The sequence below is a fragment of the Orbicella faveolata genome, unplaced genomic scaffold (genome assembly GCF_042242905.1).
Source record: "Orbicella faveolata isolate gen_17 unplaced genomic scaffold, um_ofav_v1 contig_1, whole genome shotgun sequence".
In the NCBI taxonomy this organism is placed as follows: Eukaryota; Metazoa; Cnidaria; class Anthozoa; order Scleractinia; family Merulinidae; genus Orbicella; species Orbicella faveolata.
In genome coordinates, this window is record NW_028301536.1 from 4972546 (window position 1) to 4994689 (window position 22144).

General features: G+C 39.8%; 2 protein-coding genes across 2 annotated transcripts; one reads left to right on the top strand and one right to left on the bottom strand.

Moving 5' to 3' along the window:
• Positions 1-608: 608 nt before the first annotated feature.
• LOC110064307 (pyruvate dehydrogenase E1 component subunit beta, mitochondrial-like) lies at positions 609-12576 on the top strand. Its single transcript, XM_020771346.2, has 13 exons — positions 609-693; positions 763-822; positions 1597-1704; positions 3058-3120; positions 3239-3274; positions 3937-3999; positions 4560-4604; positions 4852-4959; positions 5313-5382; positions 6034-6144; positions 6909-7000; positions 7655-7796; positions 10609-12576. Exons 1-13 carry the CDS (start codon positions 655-657, stop codon positions 10755-10757), a joined length of 1086 nt encoding a protein of 361 aa, XP_020627005.1. The 5' UTR covers positions 609-654; the 3' UTR covers positions 10758-12576.
• A 2710-nt stretch (positions 12577-15286) lies between these two features.
• Positions 15287-20255, bottom strand: LOC149117797 (uncharacterized). Its single transcript, XM_089296028.1, has 2 exons — positions 16483-20255; positions 15287-15935 (listed from the first exon to the last, which is right to left on the bottom strand). The coding sequence occupies exons 1-2, from the start codon at positions 20247-20249 to the stop codon at positions 15917-15919; spliced, it is 3786 nt and encodes a 1261-aa protein (XP_089152154.1). The 5' UTR covers positions 20250-20255; the 3' UTR covers positions 15287-15916.
• Positions 20256-22144: the final 1889 nt, after the last annotated feature.

Below are 22144 nucleotides of genomic sequence, written 5' to 3' on the forward strand. Positions count from 1 at the left end.
ATGCGAGAAAATTAAACAGAGGGCTGTGAACACTGAATTGTCTACAATCTGTTATTCTGTGCCTCTATCTCTAGTGGCTGAGCACAGCACTCTTTTCTTACTGAGAAGTTCGCACTCGTTAAAACCTTTGCCACCCTGACTGGCTTGAAATCGAGTCTTTTCTTAACTTTAATCACGAGGCTTAGTTTTGGCTCTTTCAGCATGGTTAATCATGCACGGCTTCGTCACTATTTCAAACACCTTATGAGGCTTATATCCCAATCTAAGTTTATATGGTGAAGACCGATGGTTAACCTAAGATAAGAGCGACCATTAAAATACAGCCGACTCTCCACCTAAGCCCCCTAAGTCATGTTTTCGAGATGCACATTATACCTTCTATCTCTTGAGAAGGACACTGCTAAAATATGCCCCTCCTCAACCCTCTCCCACTTGTTTGTTTCCCTTTGGAGTCCGTATTTTAAAAGAGGTCCCAGTCATGGGGAAAAAAAGATTGCGTGACGAGCTCGAAGGTCTGCATGACGCCCTTTCCTAAGCCTGCGCGTTGTCGACCCAGCAGCCCTCGCCTCAAAAGTTTGAGCCTGCGGTCCTTCATTTTGAAAAAAATATGCTCGGAAGTCCGAATATTCTCTGCGCAGACCAGGACAGACAAATATGGCGCTCTTTGGAACCTTTCTACGGACCCCAAGCAAGGTAAATCCTTTCACACCTGCCAACAATACACGTCTAGACTTTTGCTTGATTTGCACTTCTTCATCGTAGGGTGTCCTTTCTTCGATTTGTCGAAATGCTTTCAGCACAACTCCTCGCGTCGCTGCCACGGTGAGTGCAAATATCCCGGGAAATATCATGTTTTGCAAGACAGTGTTTTGGAAACATTAAACTAACTTCTTCAATCGTAGCGTTTATTTGGATTACTTTATGCTTATGTACTACTTGTGCAATTTTGGGTAGCTAAGCTTAGGTAATCAAAGACGATAATCAATCTGGATCGATCTTGAATGCATGCACTATGTTTAGTACATGCCTTCAAATGTTCAGTAGTATCTGATCTGGCGCTATCATTAACCAAAACCTGGTTACTGATCAATCTAATATTATGTACTTTTTTTCTCGAAGGTAAACCCGATTATTTGAAAAGTAGATTCGTATAATCTTTGCCACAAGCAGCCACCATTTGCCTTATGATTTCCAACCTTTACACTTGTGCTCCAAACATGATACAAGGCAAAAGTAAGAAAGGCCAGATTTTACAATACACAGCAACTCTAAAAGCACCAGTATTACCATGATCTGCAGCCCAATGGTAAATGAGAATAAAAGAACAAGTTTCCTGCAGTATCACACAAAGATATTCACAAACAAAACAAAAGTACCTGTTAATGTGGCCAGATTTTTGTGGCCTGTTGGTGACTGGATTAATGAGGTTCCACATGACTGTAGTTTTATAGTTACCAGAAAGTGATACAATGATTTTTATTTTTTACCAGCACTATCAGCTTATTGTTCTGATAAAACTGAATACAATAATGTTGTGACTCTCACAGTTCTTTTATTATTATCCTGTGATTGTAAGTTCTATTTTTTTTATAACAGATGACTATTCGAGATGCTTTAAACTCTGCTATGGAGGAAGAGATTAAGAGAGATGACCGCGTCTTCTTGTTGGGTGAAGAAGTTGCCATGTATGATGGAGCTTACAAGGTGATTATTTAAAACCACGTTATTTGACAGCTTGTGTTAACGCCCATGTTTCCTTGATACGCTTTGTCAGCAGGTCAATAATTGTTGTTGGTTTCAAAGCTGACTTGCTCCCAATTTATCAAGGCTTCATACAGTGCACGTATATCACAGAGGTTGTGTGGTGCAGTGGCCTAACATTTAGCTTGCTGGACTCTGTATTGAGTGGTCCAGGTGTGAGCCCAGGCTAGGGTCATTGTTCTTTGGCAAGACACTTTGCTCTCACAGTGCAATGCACCTGCTGCAAACCTAAGCTCAAGCCACGCAAACTGAGCAGCCGACAACAAACCCTGTGCCACCCCGGCAGTGCCACCACCACATGCCCTAGAAAACCACCTCAGGTTGTCGCAGATCCACCACCTATGCCTGTGAGCCCACCAGCTTCAACTTCTCTTGCAACTGAACTCCCACCCAAGAAACCACCATTAGCCCTGTGGCAACTGATGGATTACAACAAGAAAGGCCTTAAAGAATGAATAATGAACATTGAACGGTGAACTGTGAACATTGAACACTGAACAATGAACATTGATCAACCAACACTTTGCTCCTGTTATATTATGTTAAATTAACTGTAGTCAGTCTTTATTGCCCCCTCTTTCTAGATTTACGTCATTATCCAAATGAGGAACACTAAAGGCTTGGGGGGGAGATAGAGCATAAAAGGATAATTTACCCAACCTCAGAGATAGGGACCTGGGAATGAGTCTATCACTCTGTGTTGTTTGACATTATATGCGTTTAGTTCTCTCATCATTCAGTGTTGACAATTGGAGATTAAACATGTTCTTGTGAAATGGATAGACTCTTATCTATCAATCTCTTAACCCAGGTGTATTATAGATGGGTTCTGGCAAATAGGCCCTTTGCACGATCCAGTCACATGCTACAGAATTAATTATGCTGGGACACAAGCTACACAGTGGGACTTTCGAAACAAAGGAAAGCCAGGCTGGACTGGCCGGTACGAGTTCCTTTGTCTTGGAAGCCCCACTGTGTAGCTTGCGTCCCAGCATAATGAATTCCATACCATGTGACTGGGTCGTTCTAAGGGCCTATTGCAAGCTTTCTTGTAAGTAGCATTTTATAGACTAGCATCTCATCTGGGGGGAGTAGTAAACTCCTAGCTGTCGCATGGTGCAGAAACTAGTATACATGCAGTGTTAAGCATTGAGAGCTACATGTCTGCATGAGCTAGTTGGGTTAAAAAGGCTTTTCGTACCTACACGTATCACAGGAGTCTGGGGTTTGAACCCTGTTTATGTGACAACCTTGTTAGCTAACTACAGCCATGTTCATGTACATGTATCTTGACAGGTAAGCAAAGGGTTGTGGAAAAAGTTTGGCGACAAGAGAGTGATTGACACACCTATTAGTGAGGTAAGCTGGCAATGATATTACATACTTTGTTGTTTATGGGTAAGGATCAGGGAATTTGTAAAGATGTTTAATTTTGATGTGGTCCAGGTTTTCTCTAACTCAGTCAAATTCATTGCAGATGGGTTTTGCTGGTATTGCAGTAGGTGCAGCTATGGTAAGAAGCCCTCTGATTTTTTATCTTAGTTTGATTTAATACTGTTAATTTCAAAACTGATTACACTCAATCATGACTAAATTTTGACAAAGGTGCGCAAACAATAAATAAAGTAGCCAGGGAATCATAGGCGTTTTCTTTGACAATCTGCTTTTAAAGAAATACTCATAAACATATATGGCAAATGTGTCATTGCCATTCCAGCTGGGGATAGGTGTATCATTTTTCAAATTTCTTTTGTAGCCAATTCCCTTGATTACCCCACCACCCACTGCTTCGTTGATTCCCTTGGACTTGCGCCAATTTGCGTGTGGCCAGAATGTGAAAAAAGCTCTTTGTTTGGGAATGCTTGCTACACAGGCTATAAATCATCAGAAGTAGCTGGGACTCTAACTCATTAAAGCCCAGGAAAATACTGGCCCCATGCAGTTTGTAGTGACAGCCCTGGTGAATCATGTACAATTCCTGTTACACAAGAAAAATGCCAAAACCATTGGCTTCTGGGGTTTTCCTCTTTTTCATTGTGGTTGAAATGCATTTTTGGTTGGATAAATATGTTATATTTTGCACACCAGTTAACTTTTAATCACATGGAAAAGAACTGATTCTAATAATTGATTGCAATTGTTATATTTAAGCAATCTGCCTTCATACCATTTTAGGCTGGTCTAAGACCCATCTGTGAATTCATGACTTTCAATTTTGCAATGCAAGCTATTGATCAGGTAAGGAAGCGTTGCATGTAATTTAGTTTTATGTGATTGAAACAGTTTATATGACTGTTTAGCCATATGGATAATAACTCGCTTATATGTAACTGCCTTCAAACATCTTAAATTGAGAAAAACCCTCTGTAAACTTCAGCATGCTAATTGGAGCTCATCTTTGTCAGTACGGCAAGGGTTCTATCAAGGGCTGGGCACCAGGCAAATTGATCGGCTGCAAGGATGATGTTGCCCACCTGGTTTGACCATCTAGAGGAACGTTTTTCCTATAAATAGGTTCATTTCAAAACGATTAGCCCGCCTGTGAAAACCAGTTGCCCTCTTGCTGAAATTGTTACATGTATGTTTATGCACATTGCATATTACAGTACATGCTAATTAGCAGTAAACTGTTATTTGTCTTCAAACTTGTACCTTCTGCAACATTGACACTAAAGAAGGCAGAAGTTTCCACTGATTAGAAGCATGTTTGTAAAATTTAAAATTATAGTTGTACTATATGTGAAAAGAGTTTTGTATGTGAATATCTACAGGATATGAGACTTTTCTTTGCATTGCAGATAATAAATTCAGCGGCAAAAACATTCTACATGTCTGCCGGTCAGGTAATGCAATAATTGTCAATTTTGTTACTTTAGTATTGCATCAATATCTTTTTGCATTCATTATCACATCGTTGCAGAAATATATTTGGTAAGGAATTATTGTTATTTTTAAATTTTCAACAACATAGCACAGAATTGTGTTTGTTGCAAGTAAATTGTTTCATTCACAGAAATGCAGATCAAATAATGTAAGTTAAATATATTTGGAGCCATGAATTCAACTTTCCTATTTTGCGATTTAAACTAGGTACCAGTCCCTATTGTATTTAGAGGTCCAAACGGTGCAGCAGCAGGAGTGGCTGCACAGCATTCACAATGTTATGCTGCTTGGTACGGTCACTGTCCTGGTCTCAAGGTAAGCAAAATAATACTGCAATGTGCAGTTTGAGAGTAAAATTCCTAGCCTAAGAACACAACACCGTGACCCAGTTAAGGATGGAACCAAGACCCCCTTTATCGTTAGTGCGTTTGACCTGCATAACCCTGCAGTGGACTAGCATCCCATCAGGGGGAGGGGGAGGGGGGGTAGAAATATGAAAACATACAGCGGCCTGGTGCCTGATGGGCTACTTGGCTCATATGCAGACGACCCTTGTACACTAAACATTAGGCAAGGCAATGAGTGAGCGGTGATCTGTTTTTATGTTTTGTAACAATTTAGTATTTTCTTTCACCACCATCTGATTGTCTGCCTTTGTTGTACTTCAGGTGGTGTCTCCATATTCTGCTGAAGATGCCAAAGGTTTAATAAAAGCAGCTGTCAGAGATAATGATCCAGGTACACTGCATGAAATATTATTGTTACTACAATATTGTTGGAATAATTTAAAAAGTTGTGAAAAACTAAAAAAATGTCAACAAACAAACAAAATCTGCTAGCCTAACTGCAAAATCCCCCAGGCTTGGGCTATCAAATGTGACTTTTTTATGCTAAATATGAAGATTACAGCAATTTACAGCTGTAACCTTAAGTAGAAGGTCATGCTAGACAGCATGTTCCATATTGAGTTATTCTGATACTCCATAGAGTTTGTGACCTCACAAAATGTGTCCCTTAATGTGACAAATTTCCATTTTGGTGTTCCAGTGAACCTGGCTGCAAGTTATTTTATCTTATCTCATTTTACCAGCACTTTATTTTTTTGAATGAATTGGTGGTGAGGAGAAATTGTACTTTCTGGGGTGTTCTCCTAGGAACTTTGTTTAGCTAGGATTTTGCCTCTGTCTTTTATGATGATAAGATTAGGTGTGTACACCGACACAGACATTCGTCTGCTGTTTTTTTTGTTTTGCATTGTTTTGTTTTTTTTGTTTTTAATTCTTATTTTCTTTTTCTGTGCCTCGATCAATGAACAGAAATGTCTAATTGAATTTTACAGGCATACATTAATTTTATTTTGTGTCAATTGATGTGTTTGTGTTATTTTAGTTGTGGTTCTTGAAAATGAAGTCATGTATGGTGCCCAGTTTGAGATGTCAGATGAAGCAATGGACCCAGATTTTGTAATTCCCTTCGGCAAAGCAAAAGTTGAGAGAGCAGGTAATTCTTCTCTAGCCTTGGCTAAACATGGAAAGTAAAGCACAGAGTGACTCACTAAACATGTACATGCAGAGGAACTTAAGGCAAATCTCTCTACAATGTCCACCTGGAGACAGAGGGAAAATGGACACAGGGGTTTGTCTGGCCTACTTTGTCAGAATTTACCTCTTACCGCCACTTACTTTGTCTGTAGGGAGGTGGTTGTTATGGGAGGTAGGGGTGTAATATGACACCTGTGTTTTTCAGGGTTGCAAAATTTTTATTTAAAATGCTTATTGTAGCATATCTGTACATAACACAATCAAAATATATCAATACAGCAGAGATCAAACAGAAACAGAGACCAATGACGTGTGGATATATCAAGTTCCATGGCCTGTTACAATAAAAAATAACAATGGACAGGGTGCTTTATAAATACCATTTGTCAGTCATTGATTAACAAGCCTTTGATGAGAAGTGATTTTGGCAGTTGGGATGCACTGTCTTTATTGGCTGTTGCGGTTGTGGAGGGTTCGCCATTGTAGAGAGGTTGTAAGTGTGGATAAATGGACCATTCACTGGGACAATAAAAGGAGCCACTGTAGAGAGGTGGCTAGAAGTGGAGGTTCAACTTTATGTGAAATACAAAACCAGTTCAACCGTCACTGAATGAACATCACAGGTCTTGGAGCATAATTATTCTAACAGCATTAAATATGAAATAAGGCATATTGAATATATTCAGAACACAATATGTCATTCTTTTTGTCATTGTTCCACAGGAAGTCATATCACCATAGTGGCACACTCGAGATCCGTTCAGATTGCCTTGGATGCTGCCAAACAGTTAGAGGCAGAAGGTGTTGATTGTGAGGTAGGTCTCCTTGCCACCATTATAATAAACCAACTTTCAATCCAAGAGAAAAAAATCGAGTAGAGGTTAGCATTGCTATTTCAACAGAATTGCCCGAAATAAACAGAGAATTCAGCCAACATCCTGGGTTAATATACAGCTTAAAAGCCCTTGAATTTGAACATGTAAATTCAAGGTCTTGAAAGGTCTTTTTCAAACTCGTTAATAATTCATAAAGTTAAAACAAAAGAAATCACAAACGTGAAGGAGGTTTGTATACCCGGACTTTATTAGCATAGATTTTGACGATTTTACTTCTCCGTTTACTCTTTAGTTTTTGTTTCGATTGAGAAGATATAACAAACACTCGAGACAGTGTTTCATCGGCTATGCAAACACCTCGAATTTCGTCAAAAATACTCCGCTGCGCGTCGTATTTTCTAGGATAGAAAAACACTAAACCATAAAGGAACAAGGATGGTTAAGGATGGAGCAGATTAACACGGATTACAAATGACGAAGTTGAAAAATGTAGTCTGAACTTTTCAAGTACGCAAACCATGACGTAGCTCCTTAAATTCTTGTAATATGTAATATCAAAAATGAACGAAAAAAAGGTGTCCCAGTTCCTTTTGTACCCCGTGGAATTAGCAGTCTTTTATTGTTTATATTCAGGTAGTCAATCTTCGTAGCATTCGTCCAATGGATGCGGAGTGTATTGGAAACTCCCTCAAGAAAACAAACCATTTGATCACAGTAGAAGGAGGCTGGCCTCATTTTGGAGTGGGGGCGGAAATTGCTGCTACTGTTATGGAAAGTTAGTTGATAGAAGTATACATGTATTTTTGTTTCCTTCTTAATCCTAGCAACGCGACCTAGGGACCGTTCATTTTTTATGAGGGAGGGGGGGCTGGTGGGATTTGGGAAGCACCATTTAAAAATCGCATGACCCCCCCTCAGCTTACCAATTTTTTCACATGGCCCCCCCTTATAGCGGTCATTTTTTGGGATGACCCCCCCCCCCAAAAAAAAAAAATTGAACAAACAATATTTAGATTTCAACTTTTTTAATATTTCTCTATTATCCCCCTACTTCACGTTATTGTGCTCACTATGAAGACAATATTTACAATCTCTATACGACAGAGAGCTGTTGTTTAAAAAACAAATCAAAAGAAAGAGAAGTCAATTTCGGATATCCTAGTTATGGCTCGCCCTGAGCGTGTGGCATTTGGCCTCTCATTGGCATCTTCCTCATCTGAATTGATGAATGCAAGAATGACGTCACTTGAGTCATCTCCTCCCCCAGAGTCAATGGCATCACTGTCATACTCATCATTGTCACTTTCATCCGTTTCACTGCTGTCAGCACTTGCCCTGTTGTCATTTTGTGTCAATGTCCTGGCATTTCTCAGTGTTGGTTGGCCAGCTCTGAGAGGACTCTTCTGCCGCAAGCATGAATGTCTTACAATTGCCTTTACTTTCTCACTCTTGCTGCTTTTCAAATGCTGCTTCAGCCCGTGGTGGTTCAAGTACTTGTTTTGTTCTGGAACACGTAGCTTTTTAAGCTTGGTTAGACCTTCGCACAACTCAGTCCAAGGATAATCCTCCTCCCTACTTAACTTTGCCTTTTCTTCTGCTCTCTTTTTCCTTTTAAATTCCAGCACTTCAAGATGCTGAGGATAATCCACCACAAACTTCGATTTGAGAATAAACTTATCTGCAAATAGAGCAACGCTCTCTGGGTCAGATAAAACCAGCCTGCCACTTCCATGCTCTTTCTTCTTTATATTGTTAATCCAATCGGGGAAAGAGCGCATTACTACATGAGCATCATGAAAGAGGCTCATTCCAAAATGCGCAATAATGGCGAAAGCGACGAGTCGTTTAAGAAAAGGTTTACAGCTGAACGATCCAGGCAGTTTGACATCTTACAAGCAAAAGAAGCAATTTTTCTAGGTGCGGATGGCTGTTCAGAAAGGGCGAGTGAGTTTTCCATGCAAGGGTACCAGTTGAAGCCCAGTGATGGAAGAAAACTGAACTTCTCCATCAAAGAGCACAGAGCAATGGTGGAAAAGTTGAATGTCATATTGAAAGATGTAAAGGAACACGATTCCACACTCTTTCAGTCCAACGGGCTTGCTTTAAAGCAGGACGAAGAATTTACCCACAGTTTTAATGTAAAACAGATCAAATGTACAGAAGCTAAGTTGATGAAGGTCACGCAGGACATGGAAGCACTAGAATATAAGAAGAGCAATTATAACAGCATATTCAAAGGCATACTCAAACAGCACATCAACAAAAGGAGAAGGAAAAAAGAAAACCGCAGAAAGTCAAATGAAAGAAAGAAGAAGCGGACTGAAAACAACGTCCAACGAGTTTATGGAATCTGTGTTGGAAACCCGCTAGGAAATGATCTTCCACAATGCCTTGTGTACCCTCCTAGAACGGCCGTCCCGGAAGAGTGTCTTAAAGTTGAGGATGTTGCCACGTCGATATGTAGAAGAGATGGGCCATACATCGCCCAGCTCTTGGAAGGGAATTATTTCACCAATGCTGCAAGAAGCAGAATCACCACCAACCTTGAGCGGGAAGTCAGAGATTATGTTTACACCTTCATGTACCCTGAAGAGTACACTCTGACGGAAAGCATTGCTGCTTCTTGCAGCATTGGTGAAAGAGACTCCCATAGCAGCACAAGCGGCGACGAAGAACTCGACGACAGCGGAGATGAAGATGAGTGCCGGTGAAAGTTGCATTCGAAAATAACAGTGTTAAATACTTCTTTTCAGTAGCTACAAATGCTTTTTGTCGCCAAACGTTTTTTTAAAGCAGAAGGAAAGTTTGTAATAAATTTGTATCCTGCCTTCTATGTTTATTCTATAGCAATTTTTTTGATATTCAAACATTATGCCATTTTAAAGTTTTACTGAAATATTTCACGTGACCCCCCCTTTTTCCCTTATTTTTTTGGGATGGCCCCCCCTCGAAAGCCATTTTTTTTCGCATGGTCCCCCCCCAAATCCCACCAGCCCCCCCTACCTTATAAAAAATGAACGGTCCCCTAGTTCGAAATTGCAAAGAATCTAAAATTTCGTTTTGCAAAATAATGAAAAACAAAAACGAACTGTACCAACGAAAAGACGTACATTTCATCGTTTGAAAGCCTAAAAATTCACATGTGTAGAGTTTAGTAATCTTTACAACATGAAAGCACTGCTCAATCAATTGTTTAATGGTCCTACGCCAGGGTTTTACTCACAGACCTAAAAATTAGAACCGACCTAACTTAAAGTACTGCTCGATAGTTTTCAGTTGCTCTTCAGATGAATAGTTACACTAGGGTTTCCTTCAAAGAATTAGATGTCAAATTTAGAACCACCTTGTATATTTGTACAGCACCATATCATAGTGCTTCTTAGTAGCTTTCATTTGAATGGTCACATAATAGACTAAAAGTTAGAACCACCTTCTGCAGTGTAATAAACAGTACCACATGGAAGTACTGCTCAATAGCTTTCATTTGATTTGCCACACACTAGGGTTTTATCCACAGACTTAAAAAGTCAGTATCACCTTGTACAGCATAATACCAATTAATATAATTGTTTCTATTTCGTTCTTAGGTGATGCATTTGACTATCTTGATGCACCAATCTTCCGAGTTACAGGAGCTGACATTCCTATGCCGTACGCGCACCTCTTAGAAACAAACTCTGTCCCTCAAGTGCAAAATGTCGTCCTAACCGTCAAGAAATGTCTCAATCTAGCTTAACGTTATATCGCCTGGGTTGACTAGAATAAGATTATTTTCAATTAAGTCATGAATGTAAATTGTTATCATATCATATTTTCAAGACATTTTTACTGGCCACTGTAATTCTTCAAAGGAAAGCCCTACGCGAATTGTAGGCGTGAAAAGTATTGTGACCGAACTCTTTTTCTGTTTGTTTTTACACACAATACACTTTGTAGTTTGTCGCCGGAGATAAACCCGGGAAGGGAGGAGATGAATGGAACACAAGATTGATTATGGCTTCATGCAACTAAGACTGCTTCGTTTTTATCGATTCTTAGATATTGTCCAATCAGGAAATAGGCCAAACACTTACGAGTTACACCGAGAATCGTCGGTAGTATGTAATAACGTAATTATATATAATGATACCTTATGAGGACATGTTTGCCAAACTTTATGGCCTTTTTAAGCCTCAGAAAATTTCATTTCTATTTGCAAAACTGTGTGGTATATCGTAGTTGTTAGTGAATCGTAGTGTCTCATAAAACCTTCAAAACTACAAATGTTATCAATGTTTGTGGCATTGAAAACCCCAGCATATTTGTAAATCTGTAGGGTATTTATACGGGAGAGTATAAGACAATATAATAAATGATTAAAAATGGCAATTTATTATTGTATCCAAGATCTGCGGGGTTTAGTTTGAACTTATGTGCATGATAGTGCTTTGTGTTTATAAAAATGCAGCGATTTCAACATGTTAGGAGCTCACCATTATTGAAAAATGGAATACAAAGCAAATCGTGAAACCGAAAACTTCAACGCCCCTCTACCACTCCGACCAGCCACAGCTCGCGTTGTTTCCACATCCATCATGGTGTGTTTATATGGTAGTCTAGTTTCTGTACGTTTGTTTCCATTTTTTATCTGAAAGTTTTTGCATAGCTACTGTGTTTATAAACAGATTGGCATATCCAGTGCAGAATCATCCTCTGAGCTCCGAGTTTGATTTGTTGTCGTGAATTCGAGTGGTAGCTGGACTGTTTAGCACCCACCGAGTTCGCACCCACATCGATTCAACTGGCGATCAAGTGCTTAAAATTTATATTTCTCTTAGGGCCTGATATTGAAGCAAAGTCAAACAAAACATCTTTATTTCTCGTTCGTTAATCCATTGAAGGTGAAGACGAACTCGAAATAGAAAGATTATAATGAGTTCAGAGGCGCAAACTCGGTGGGTGCGAACTCGATTGGGTGAGAAACATTCGAGTATATCGCGTGACATAACAAGTCATGCGCAGTCCCATGTCGAAGTGTGTTCCAGATATCGTTTCTCGTCGCTGCTGTAGTAGAGAGTTTTCAAATGGCGCTCTTGGTATAGAGAAAAAGATAATTCTAATTTCTAAATGGATTTTTTTTCTGATTCGTGTAGAATTCATCTGGACCAGGAGCCATAATCGGGGACGGAGACCGTAAGTCTCGGGATTCGCGCGCACCTATGATATGGGACAATTTTTCTATTTTTAGAACAAATTGCGCCATCCTGACGTCATATATCCGCGCGGATTCACGCACATGTCAGGGGCTCTCGCGTGGATGTTGTCAAGTTGCGTGATCAAATGGTGAGAGTTAGAGATTCTCTTGCGTATTTTTCACAGCGATGGCAGGGAATAAGGCAAGGGAATACGAACCAGGGCGCTTATATGTAGTTTAATGCTCTGAGCTAACGGAAAAGGTGGGTTTTTCAGGGTCGAAAACAAGACTTCAATCTCGCGCTGGGAATGAATAATAAGATCTGCTCACGCTAGTTGTAAGCTCACGCGTATGCTTAAGAATATAGCAAGAAAACTCTCTACTCTGGTATCGAGTTAATTTGTGAGTTTCTCAGACAATGTTTAATCATAACCAAAACCTGTTTTGATGGTTTCTTATTGTCTCTGCTTGTTTGGTGAGTTTGCAAAGGTTTTTCAAAGGAAAGTCTGACGCGTACAATTAGCTCATTTGCAAAGTGCAGCTCGTGCACTTTCAAGTCCGAGTCGGTGTTTTCAATTGTCAACAAATCTTGACAAAGACTTCTTTCGTTATCTTTTGTGCTGAGATGCTGCAACAAATTTCACGAATGCAAAAAAGGCTACTAACATCATATGTGTTTCTTCAACATAAGCATAGTGAAGTTTTACACTGCGAAAATGAAAATAGACAAGGAGTTTTTATAACTCGATCAACAAAATCGAAATCGTTATTCCAAGTTGATTAAAGAAAGCGTCATCGTAACTTTGCTGATTGTTTCTGCTTTATTCACTGCTTTATTCACTCAGCTTAGCTTTTAATATGTTCTCAAACATTTATCAATCTTAAACATATTTAAAAACTATAGAGCTATTGTTTGAGTTCGATGTACGCTTTCACACGAAAGTGCGGCGGAAGTACAATTTGTCATGTTTACTGACTGTACAAAACACGCATCGGCGGGCGCTCTCATTCGTCGACAACAGAGAATTTACTGGATTTTACACGAATAAAACTGAGCAGTATCTACGGACGTAAAGTTATTAAGCCTCGATGAAACATCAAGCGTTGCTTACAATTCAAGCGAAACTCAAACTAGCAATTATTTTGTTTTACTTTTCGGTCGCGATAGACTGACAAATTCCTCGCAAGCGTGTGGCAAGAGGAGCTATGAAACTATGAAGTCCTGAAGCTCTGCTATATCTAAATATATCCAGCTAGTTTTTTGCTGTGTAATGGAAAAGCTGTTAATCTTCAACATATGTGAAATTTAAAGTGGAGTAATGTACAGCTCATGTAAAAGAAGCATCAGTCGGAACACAACTTGGTCAGCGATATATATAAGCTTACAGCGGAACATACCTAAATTCGACACTGTCTTACTTCACTCAAACTGGAGCAGCTTACGACGAAAATACTTAAGCAAAACTCCAACAGACGTAAACGCGTTGAGTTGTGGGGCAAAAACATGAAACATTTCGGGAATTTCGGACGTCATTTCCCCCGCGCGACATCCGCAAAAATCCTCGCAGCATGCACGCGCGTGTGCCGCAGGTGATGGCGCAATTTGTTCTAAAAATAGAATTATTGTCCCATATCATGGGGACAACCCCAATACTTGAAATGGCGCGCGCTTACGGTCTCCGTCCCCGATTATGGCTCCTGTCTGGACCAAATGAATGACCGAGGTGATATAAAGAGGTCTGGGAACTAGGAAACCAAACAAAAATCCTCTTTTGTAGTTTTCTTACCGAAAACCGAATGCTTAAAAAAAAGGAAAAAGCCAAAAATTGCAACTGATACCCAAACCAAAACCAAGACCAAAAAGAAAAATTGGGTTATTTTAGGCGCAAACATCGAAAAAATGATCAAAACTCTTTGCTTGTACACGTTTTTTATTGGTGAAACATCGGTCACCGACCAATCACAGCTCGCGTTAGTTCCACATCCGTCTCAGACGAAAAATGGTTTTTAGTTCTATTTAGTCTTAGTCTTGTGCCCTTGTATCTATTTTACCTGGCTAGATGGAAAACGCGGGGCCGGGGTCCCGGGATACGGGTTTCGGGATCCCGGGTCGCGGGGTGTGGAAAACACGGGGTGTGGAAAGCACGGAGTCTGGTGGAAAACACGGGGTCTGATGGAAAACACGGGGTTTAAGTGGAAAACACGAGGTCTAAGTGAAAAACACGGGGAAACATTTTTTCGCCAAAATATAAATTTTCCTCACTAACATGAGAAGTCGAAATTTTGTTATTTTAAATTGCAATGAAAATCAATTCAGCATCTTGGCGTGAAACGCGTTTTTCGATCAAAAAAGCAAATTAAACATTCCATGAAAAGAAAACCATTCAAAAGCTCAAGAGCCAACATGCCGTGCAGTGGTTTTCTTTTGCATGGGGCGTCTATTTTATTTTTCGCAGTAACTTACGTGGGTTTTTTTTTATACCTTTGAGAAAGAAATAATGAAAAAATAACGATTGCTTTGCTTAGTATCTTTAACCATGAAAGAGCCTTTCTATACAAATAATCACTTTCGACCGTAGACCTGCGCGTTCAGCGCGACTAAGGGACCAATCATTACTCATCGCCCGGGGGGTGGCGGAGGATTTTCGGCTTAAGACAGTAAACATTTAGCTTATCCCACCTTTAAATGTTATTTTATTGGTATCCCCCTCAGAGCTATTAATAAATTTCGTGATCCCTCCGTCAATGTCTTCGCACACATATTCACCTTTCGACTTGTATATTTAATGCTTTTAACGGTCATACGATAGTAATATTTCTAACTATGATGCTGACTTACAGACTAATGAAGCCGCAATGGTTCAGGCTCTTGATCCGTGTCGGCTTCGATTCTCGATATCTGATCAGGGTTCTTAGCAGAAGTTTTCACAGGCGTCCAATAAAGCATAACAGGCGGGCCCGATTCTTCCGAAGGGGCAAGCCAGCGTAAGATGCGATTTCATGCATTTCTTTTTTTGGGGGGGGGGGGGGGGGGGCAAAGTAACACGGAAAATGAGTTGTTTATAATCATAAAATTAGATGTAGCAAGTAGTGCTGTGTCACCTTTTTAATTAAAAGACTATTTTCTTCTTCAAACGTCTCAGTGTGCAAGTCTTAATTTATTGTTATATGTGGAGAAATTTTAATCACCGGAACAGGTGGCTACATTCGATTTTACAGCCGGTAGAATTCCGCCGTTCCACTAAGAACCGTGTGACTGATGTAAGTTCACATACCAGCAACTAACATCCGAAGTGTTCGGAAACTGCAAAGTTACCTTTAAGGCTTAAGTGCTAAAAAAAACAATCACAATTGACAATCCTAAAAGAGACAGCAAGGAATATCCCCACCCCTTTCACATGAGCACCCCTTCCCTTTTCCCCATCGAAGAAACTTAATTGCATCAACTTTAAGCAACAAAGTCGCTTGACAGGTGCTAGCCTTCTTAAGAGATATGTCTGATTATTTTCGACAACAAAAACATCAGTTTGCAATCACGCCAACAAAGAAGCGTACTTTTCTCTTCTGCTCCTGAGGAAAAATAAACAATTGTGCTCGTAACAGACAATGGCCATAAAAGAAAATCAATGCAGCATTGTCTTTTCTATTTTACACTGTCCTTGCAGAAGTTCCTGGTCTTTCTTGGTTCATATCTTGTTCTCGTATATCTATGGAGTATTTCATCAGCGAGGTCTTTGTTTCCTATAACACCAAAAAAAAGTAATTTGAAGATATCTAAAGTATCCTAACCATTGTGTAACAGTAGTTTCTGTTAAGCAAAAGATAAAGCATTAAAAAATATATATATTCATATAGATGATTAATACAGTTTAATTAATTGCAGACATACGCGTCCCATCATCTCTTCCTTCCCAGCACTAGCTAGGCAATGGTACGAGAACACTTTACCGTTTAAGCATAAGTACCAAATTTACGGTCGAGAGATGACAGGAATGAGAGATCTCAGTGTGCCGCACAAGAAAGTCCTTTGTTTAAAATAAAGATTCTCAATAATTGGAAATTAACACATGTTGATACACTTCTGTAGCTCCTTTGTGTACAGCACAGCTAGACTTTGCTCTTGTAAACACGAAAGAAGAAAAGTTGGGAGTTTCAATTTTTTTTAAAGTCATATAGGTAAATAGGCTCGATTTCCAGCCGCGGGCTCACAAAACGGCTTGAAATCAAGCCTAATGAGTAACTAACTGACCAAATTTATGAAACCTTTTCTTCGTCATTAGAAACATACCTTTCTTTTTCAAACGCAAATGTCACGTCATCTCCAATTAGCATAAACGGTGCCCACCTTGAAACCTTGGTAAAGCCGTGATCTCTCATCCACTTCATGGCCGCGTGAAGAGATTTACTGGCACTTTCTCCATGAACAAGGTGCTCGTAAAAACGACTCATCAACTTCTTTGTTGCACTGTCGTCTAGAGCCCACAGTGCCACCAACACTGAGCGTGCACCGGCTCCTAGAAACGTGCGAGCGATACCAACAACTCCCTCGGCTCTAATTTGTCCACGACCACTGTGACAACAGCTTAGCACCACCAGTTTAGCTCGCACCTTGACTTTTAAAATGTCGGACATTTTCAGAAGGTAGTCGTCTTCTTGTGGAATTCCAGTTAGTGTGGTAGATCCTGGAGGGACCGGATCTAGAGGGGCAAGAGCAATTTCTCCTCTCTCAGCATTACCATGTGCAGCAATATGTATCAGACTCACTGAATTCAGCTTCTCAAGTACCGCTTTCTTTGTTGCGTCCTGTCCTAACAAAGGCCAAACGCCCAGCCGTCGTGCGATCATCTCTGCTTCCCTTCTTGCACCTGGCAATGGTACGAACTTTTTATTGACTTCTTCCCTGTAAATCACCACACCAACATCAGGATCACCCACTACCAGAGCACCAGTCTGACGGTGATAGTCTGCAGGACTGTCCTGAATGAGCTTCAGGGTCGACAAAGAAGGAACCACGCGGATTCTGAAACGCTCCGATAAATATTTCCCACTTTCACTGAGTAAAGCTGGAAATGGAACACGATACAGGTTGCGATCAGGAACAATGATGACTTCAGGCTCGTCAAGGAAGTTCGATACAGGATTGACGAGCAGTTCGTAGAACAATGTTAAACTCGGTTCGGGATCATCCGTATTCCCAGGCTTACCTTGTCGCAAAGTTGCGGGATCCTCTTCCTGACAAGATTCAGGATTTGTTTCAATGTTATTGTCATTCAAGGATCGATCTTCGCAGACCTCCTCGGGTAAAATACCAAAGTCTCGGAAGCTTTCAGCCATGATAGCAAAAAATTCATCCAAATTTTCAGCAACCTTTGCTAATCTTGTGTAAAGAGTCTTTTTATCCACTTCAAGTTTTCGGAACTGAATAACTCCGCTTGTCTTAAGAATCCACAAAAACACTGTTTGATCAAAATAAGAAATGTATAGACAGGTAGAGTTACTTTCTTTCTTCATGACATTTTCAACAACAGTCCATGATTGCGGGTCAGCTGATATGCGATTTTCAACAGAGTACTGAGTTGCCATCAAGTCTGCTAAGGCTCTAGCTCTTCCAAGCTCTGCAACATAAAGAGCAGCCTGAGGATTTCCAGCACTACGAAACAATTCACTGAGCTGCTGATAGGGAAAAACATGCATGTCCGCAAAGGATATTTTTAATTGGTCGCTGTCTTGAAGAAAACCTCGCATTTTTTCAGATTTTTCAATACTTCGAAACAAAAGGGAAAAAGCGTCCGGGAAGTTGTTTCGTGATAACTTCGTCAATGTAAGACAACAATAGCAAGCAAACTCAGTTTCAACGTCTCCAATATTTTCACTTATTGACAGTGCTTTCTCAAGATATTCTTCGGCCACGTCATGATCGCCGCGAGATTGAAGTATTTCCCCAAGTTTGAGGGAACTTATTGCTTCTCCTTTTCTGTGACCAATTTCAACTGCAATCGCAAGTGCTTTCTCAAAGCAGCCTTTGGCTTTATCTTTATCACCAAGCGATCCATGAAAACAGCCTTCCTGTGCGTAATGAAGTGCTTCTGCATTTTTATCACCAATTTCCATGCTGATCGCAAGTGCTTTTTTATTATATTCGTTAGCCTTGACATATTGACCGAGAGAACGAAACACATTTCCCAGGTTTCCATACCATGTTCCTTCTTTCGCTCTGTCACTAATTTCCATGCTGATAGCAAGTGCTTTTTCATAATATTCTTCAGCCTTGAAATATTCACCGAGAGAACCAAACACAGTTCCTAGGTTTCCATACAGTGATCCTTCTCCTTTTCTGTCACCAATTTCGATGCTGATCGCAAGTCCTTTTTCATAATATTCTTTAGCCTTGACATATTCACCGAGAGAACCAAACACAGTTCCTAGGTTTCCATACAGTGATCCTTCTCCTTCTCTGTCACCAATTTCCATGCTGATCGCAAGTGCTTTTTCATTATATTCTTTAGCCTTGACATTTTCACCGAGAGAATGAAACACACTTCCTAGGTTTCCATAGCATGTTCCTTCTCCTGGTCTATCACCAATTTCCATGCTGATTGCAAGTGCTTTTTCATAATATTCTTTAGCCTTGACATATTCACCGAGAGAATAAAACACATTTCCTAAGTTTCCATAGCATGCTCCTTCTCCTGGTCTATCACCAATTTCCATGCTGATCGCTAGTGCTTTTTCAGAATATTCTTTAGCCTTGACATATTCACCGAAAGAACGAAACACTCTTCCTAGATTTACATTCGATGTTCCTTCTCCTGCTCTATCACCAATTTCCATGCTGATCGCAAGTGCTTTTTCACAGTATTCTTTAGCCTTGACATATTCACCTAGAGAAGCAAACACACTTCCTAGGTTTTTATAGCATGTTCCTTCTCCTGGTCTATCACCAATTTCCATGCTGATCGCAAGTGCTTTTTCATAATATTCTTTAGCCTTGACATATTCACCGAAAGAATGAAACACATTTCCTAGCTTTCCATTCCGTGTTCCTTCTGTTGCTCTATCACCAATTTCCATGCTGATCGCAAGTGCTTTTTCACAGTATTCTTTAGCCTTGACATATTCACCGAGACAATGAAACACACTTCCTAGGTTTCCATGGCATGTTCCTTCTTTCGCTCTATCACCAATTTCCATGCTGATTGCAAGTGCTTTTTCGTAACATTCTTTAGCCTTGACATATTCACCGAGAGAAGCAAACACATTTCCTAGGTTTCCATAACATGCTCCTTCTCCTTCTCTGTTACCAATTTCCATGCTGACCGCAAGTGCTTTTTCAGAATATTCTTTAGCCTTGATATATTCACCGAGAGAATGAAACACATTTCCTAGGTTTCCATAGCATGTTCCTTCTCCTGGTCTATCACCAATTTCCATGCTGATCGCAAGTGCTTTTTCAGAATATTCTTTAGCCTTGACATATTCACCGAGAGAATGAAACACATTTCCTAGGTTTCCATAACATGTTCGTTCTCCTGCTCTGTCACCAATTTCCATGCTGACCGCAAGTGCTTTTTCATGATATCTTTTAGCCTTGACGTATTCACCGAGAGAAATGAACACAGTTCCCAGGCCTCCAAAAGCCATTGATTCTTCTCTCCTGTTGCCTTTTTTTTGCACGAGAGGGATTGCTCTCTCAAAAAGTTCTTTTGCCTCAGCATACATACTTTGACTCTGATATATCTGTGCCAGTGTTATGCTAAGCGCACCTTCTTTGCCTGTATCACCACACTCGCGGCAAATGGTGAGAAGTTTCCTGCCGCACGCTATTGCTTTTGTTTGATCGTTAACACGGCGATACGCCTGAAACATGGTATGATAGATTCTTCCGTACATTCTTTGCCGTAATGGCTTTTTTATACTTAGCACTTTGTTACTGAGCAAAACCAAGCTTTCCTTGCATAACTCGATGGCTTTTAAAGCACGACTAGTGTTGAGAAGGAAATTTGCAACAACTAAGGCTATACAGATAGCATGTAAAATTTCTTCTACGTAATTCATGACGTCTTCCTCGATCAGTAAGTCTTGTAACTGAAATATAAACCAAGTAATTAAGGCTGATTGTAGAATTTTTACGCATTACGTAATGAACTTTGTGCCATTACGAAGAAGAGTAGGGACTGGAAAAAGCCATGTTTTAGCATATTAGCATTCTAAATCTGTTTATTGTATCTCAAGTCTGATGGACTAGATAAATTAACGGTACAAGTTCAATTTGTCACTTTTGTACTTAATATTTCCCATTCGCTCAAACCACAAAATGTTGGAATGTACAAATCGACTTTGGCTTTAGGAAACTTTTCATAAGTAAATTCAACCTCGTTAAAGTCGGAGTGATCGATCAGGTCCATAAGTGAATAAGCTTTTTAACAGAGATGAAGAATGGCGTTTACGGTGAACGACAAATGAAATGAATTCCCTCTTAATTTGTTTTCTTTCTTTAACTAAAATCTTTAAATCAATTCAACTCAAAAAATAGACAAACAAATTTTCTAGTCACCGCAAATACTGATACTTTCTCTTTAGCGCATAAAAGGCTAAAAGCCTAGTTGCAAAGTCTCCCATTTGCCCAAAACGTTTTTCTTAATTACTGTCCTATTGCCATGAGGTTTTTCCTAAACTACAGGGAACACTTCGCGTGTATTTATACCTTGGCCAAACAATATTTTTTCCCTTTAGTTCAGCTCGTAGGTATTGTTAAATTAAAACATACAATTCAGGACAAGTTGTACTCACCTCGCCAATGTTCAGTGAATTTTGAAATAAAAGCCTGAAGACCAGTTTGTATTCCTAGCATGGAGTGAACTTTACTGTCAGGTTTGTTTTACACTGTTCGCTTTGGAAAGTAAAACACCGGATATCCGTAACTATCTCATAAAATCAGACGTTGCGCGGGAAAATTAGAAAGTGAAATTTTCAAGTTTGTCATGTCAGATTTTTCGTTTTCCGAAAAAACTGAAATTTTGGAATGCTTGTCTTTAACTCGTAAGAATGGTTTCTATTTATTGTGAGATGGGCACGCATAATCTTCCATCCTCAATTGTTTACATAAAACGCGTTAGTTAGCGATTTAGAGACTACTGAAATTATTCTCCTGTTGATTAATTTCAAGACAAGCCTTTTTGCGTTACCATTGCTTTTAAAAGGTTTATTAAAACATGCAGTTAGTGGCAAATGTAAAGAGCAATTTTTCAAAGCTATTTTTAAAACACTTTCCCAAAAATACGATATTAAGTATTAGTGCAGTATTTCGTTTTTGAAGGAAAAAAGAATGATCCAAGTATTTATTCAAAGAAGACAGATTGCCATATGACATCAATATGACGTGAAGATGTAGACAAACCAACCACAGTTTTTCTTTTCCCTTACTTTTTGGAGTGAGAAGCGAAAAAAGACGCAAAAACCAAAAATGTCACACGCACAATTGGAGGGGTGGCGAGGGTGGGTCTGGAATAGGGTCGGGGTGGAATGGAGAGGAATGGGGAAAAGAGAGACACGAATCTCGCCTCCTAATGGGCCAGGAACTCGACTCACGTGACTCCCGGAGGAAAACTTGATTAGCGACAAGTCCGCACCGTAACCAGCAATCCATACTTATGATTGTACCTGTTGGTTTAAGCACCAACAAAATGATCAGGCGCTGAAAACAAATTTTCCCGATGAACCACCACATTCTCAAAAAGATTAAATCTAAAGGAATGTATGCCTAATAGAACCTTTTTGGTATGTTTTGATGGTATTTCAGGCGGTTTGGTTGAGACTTAGTTCGTATTTTAGCGAGACTCAGTTGAGCCACAATATTCTTGGGGAGAGCAAAAGAGTCTGCTGTTTGCTGCTAAAGGGTAACAAAAAAAGGTACGATTAGGTATTTACTGTACCCAAATTCGCTCATCCGG

Coding starts and splice junctions, on each gene's coding strand:
- LOC110064307 (XM_020771346.2), top strand. CDS start 655: ATGGCGCTCTTTGGAACCTTTCTACGGACCCCAAGCAAG. Junction 823..1,596: donor CTCCTCGCGTCGCTGCCACG/GTGAGTGCAAAT, acceptor TTTTTATAACAG/ATGACTATTCGAGATGCTTT. Junction 3,275..3,936: donor TTGCAGTAGGTGCAGCTATG/GTAAGAAGCCCT, acceptor ATACCATTTTAG/GCTGGTCTAAGACCCATCTG.
- LOC149117797 (XM_089296028.1), bottom strand. CDS start 20,249: ATGAATTACGTAGAAGAAATTTTACATGCTATCTGTATAGCCTTAGTT.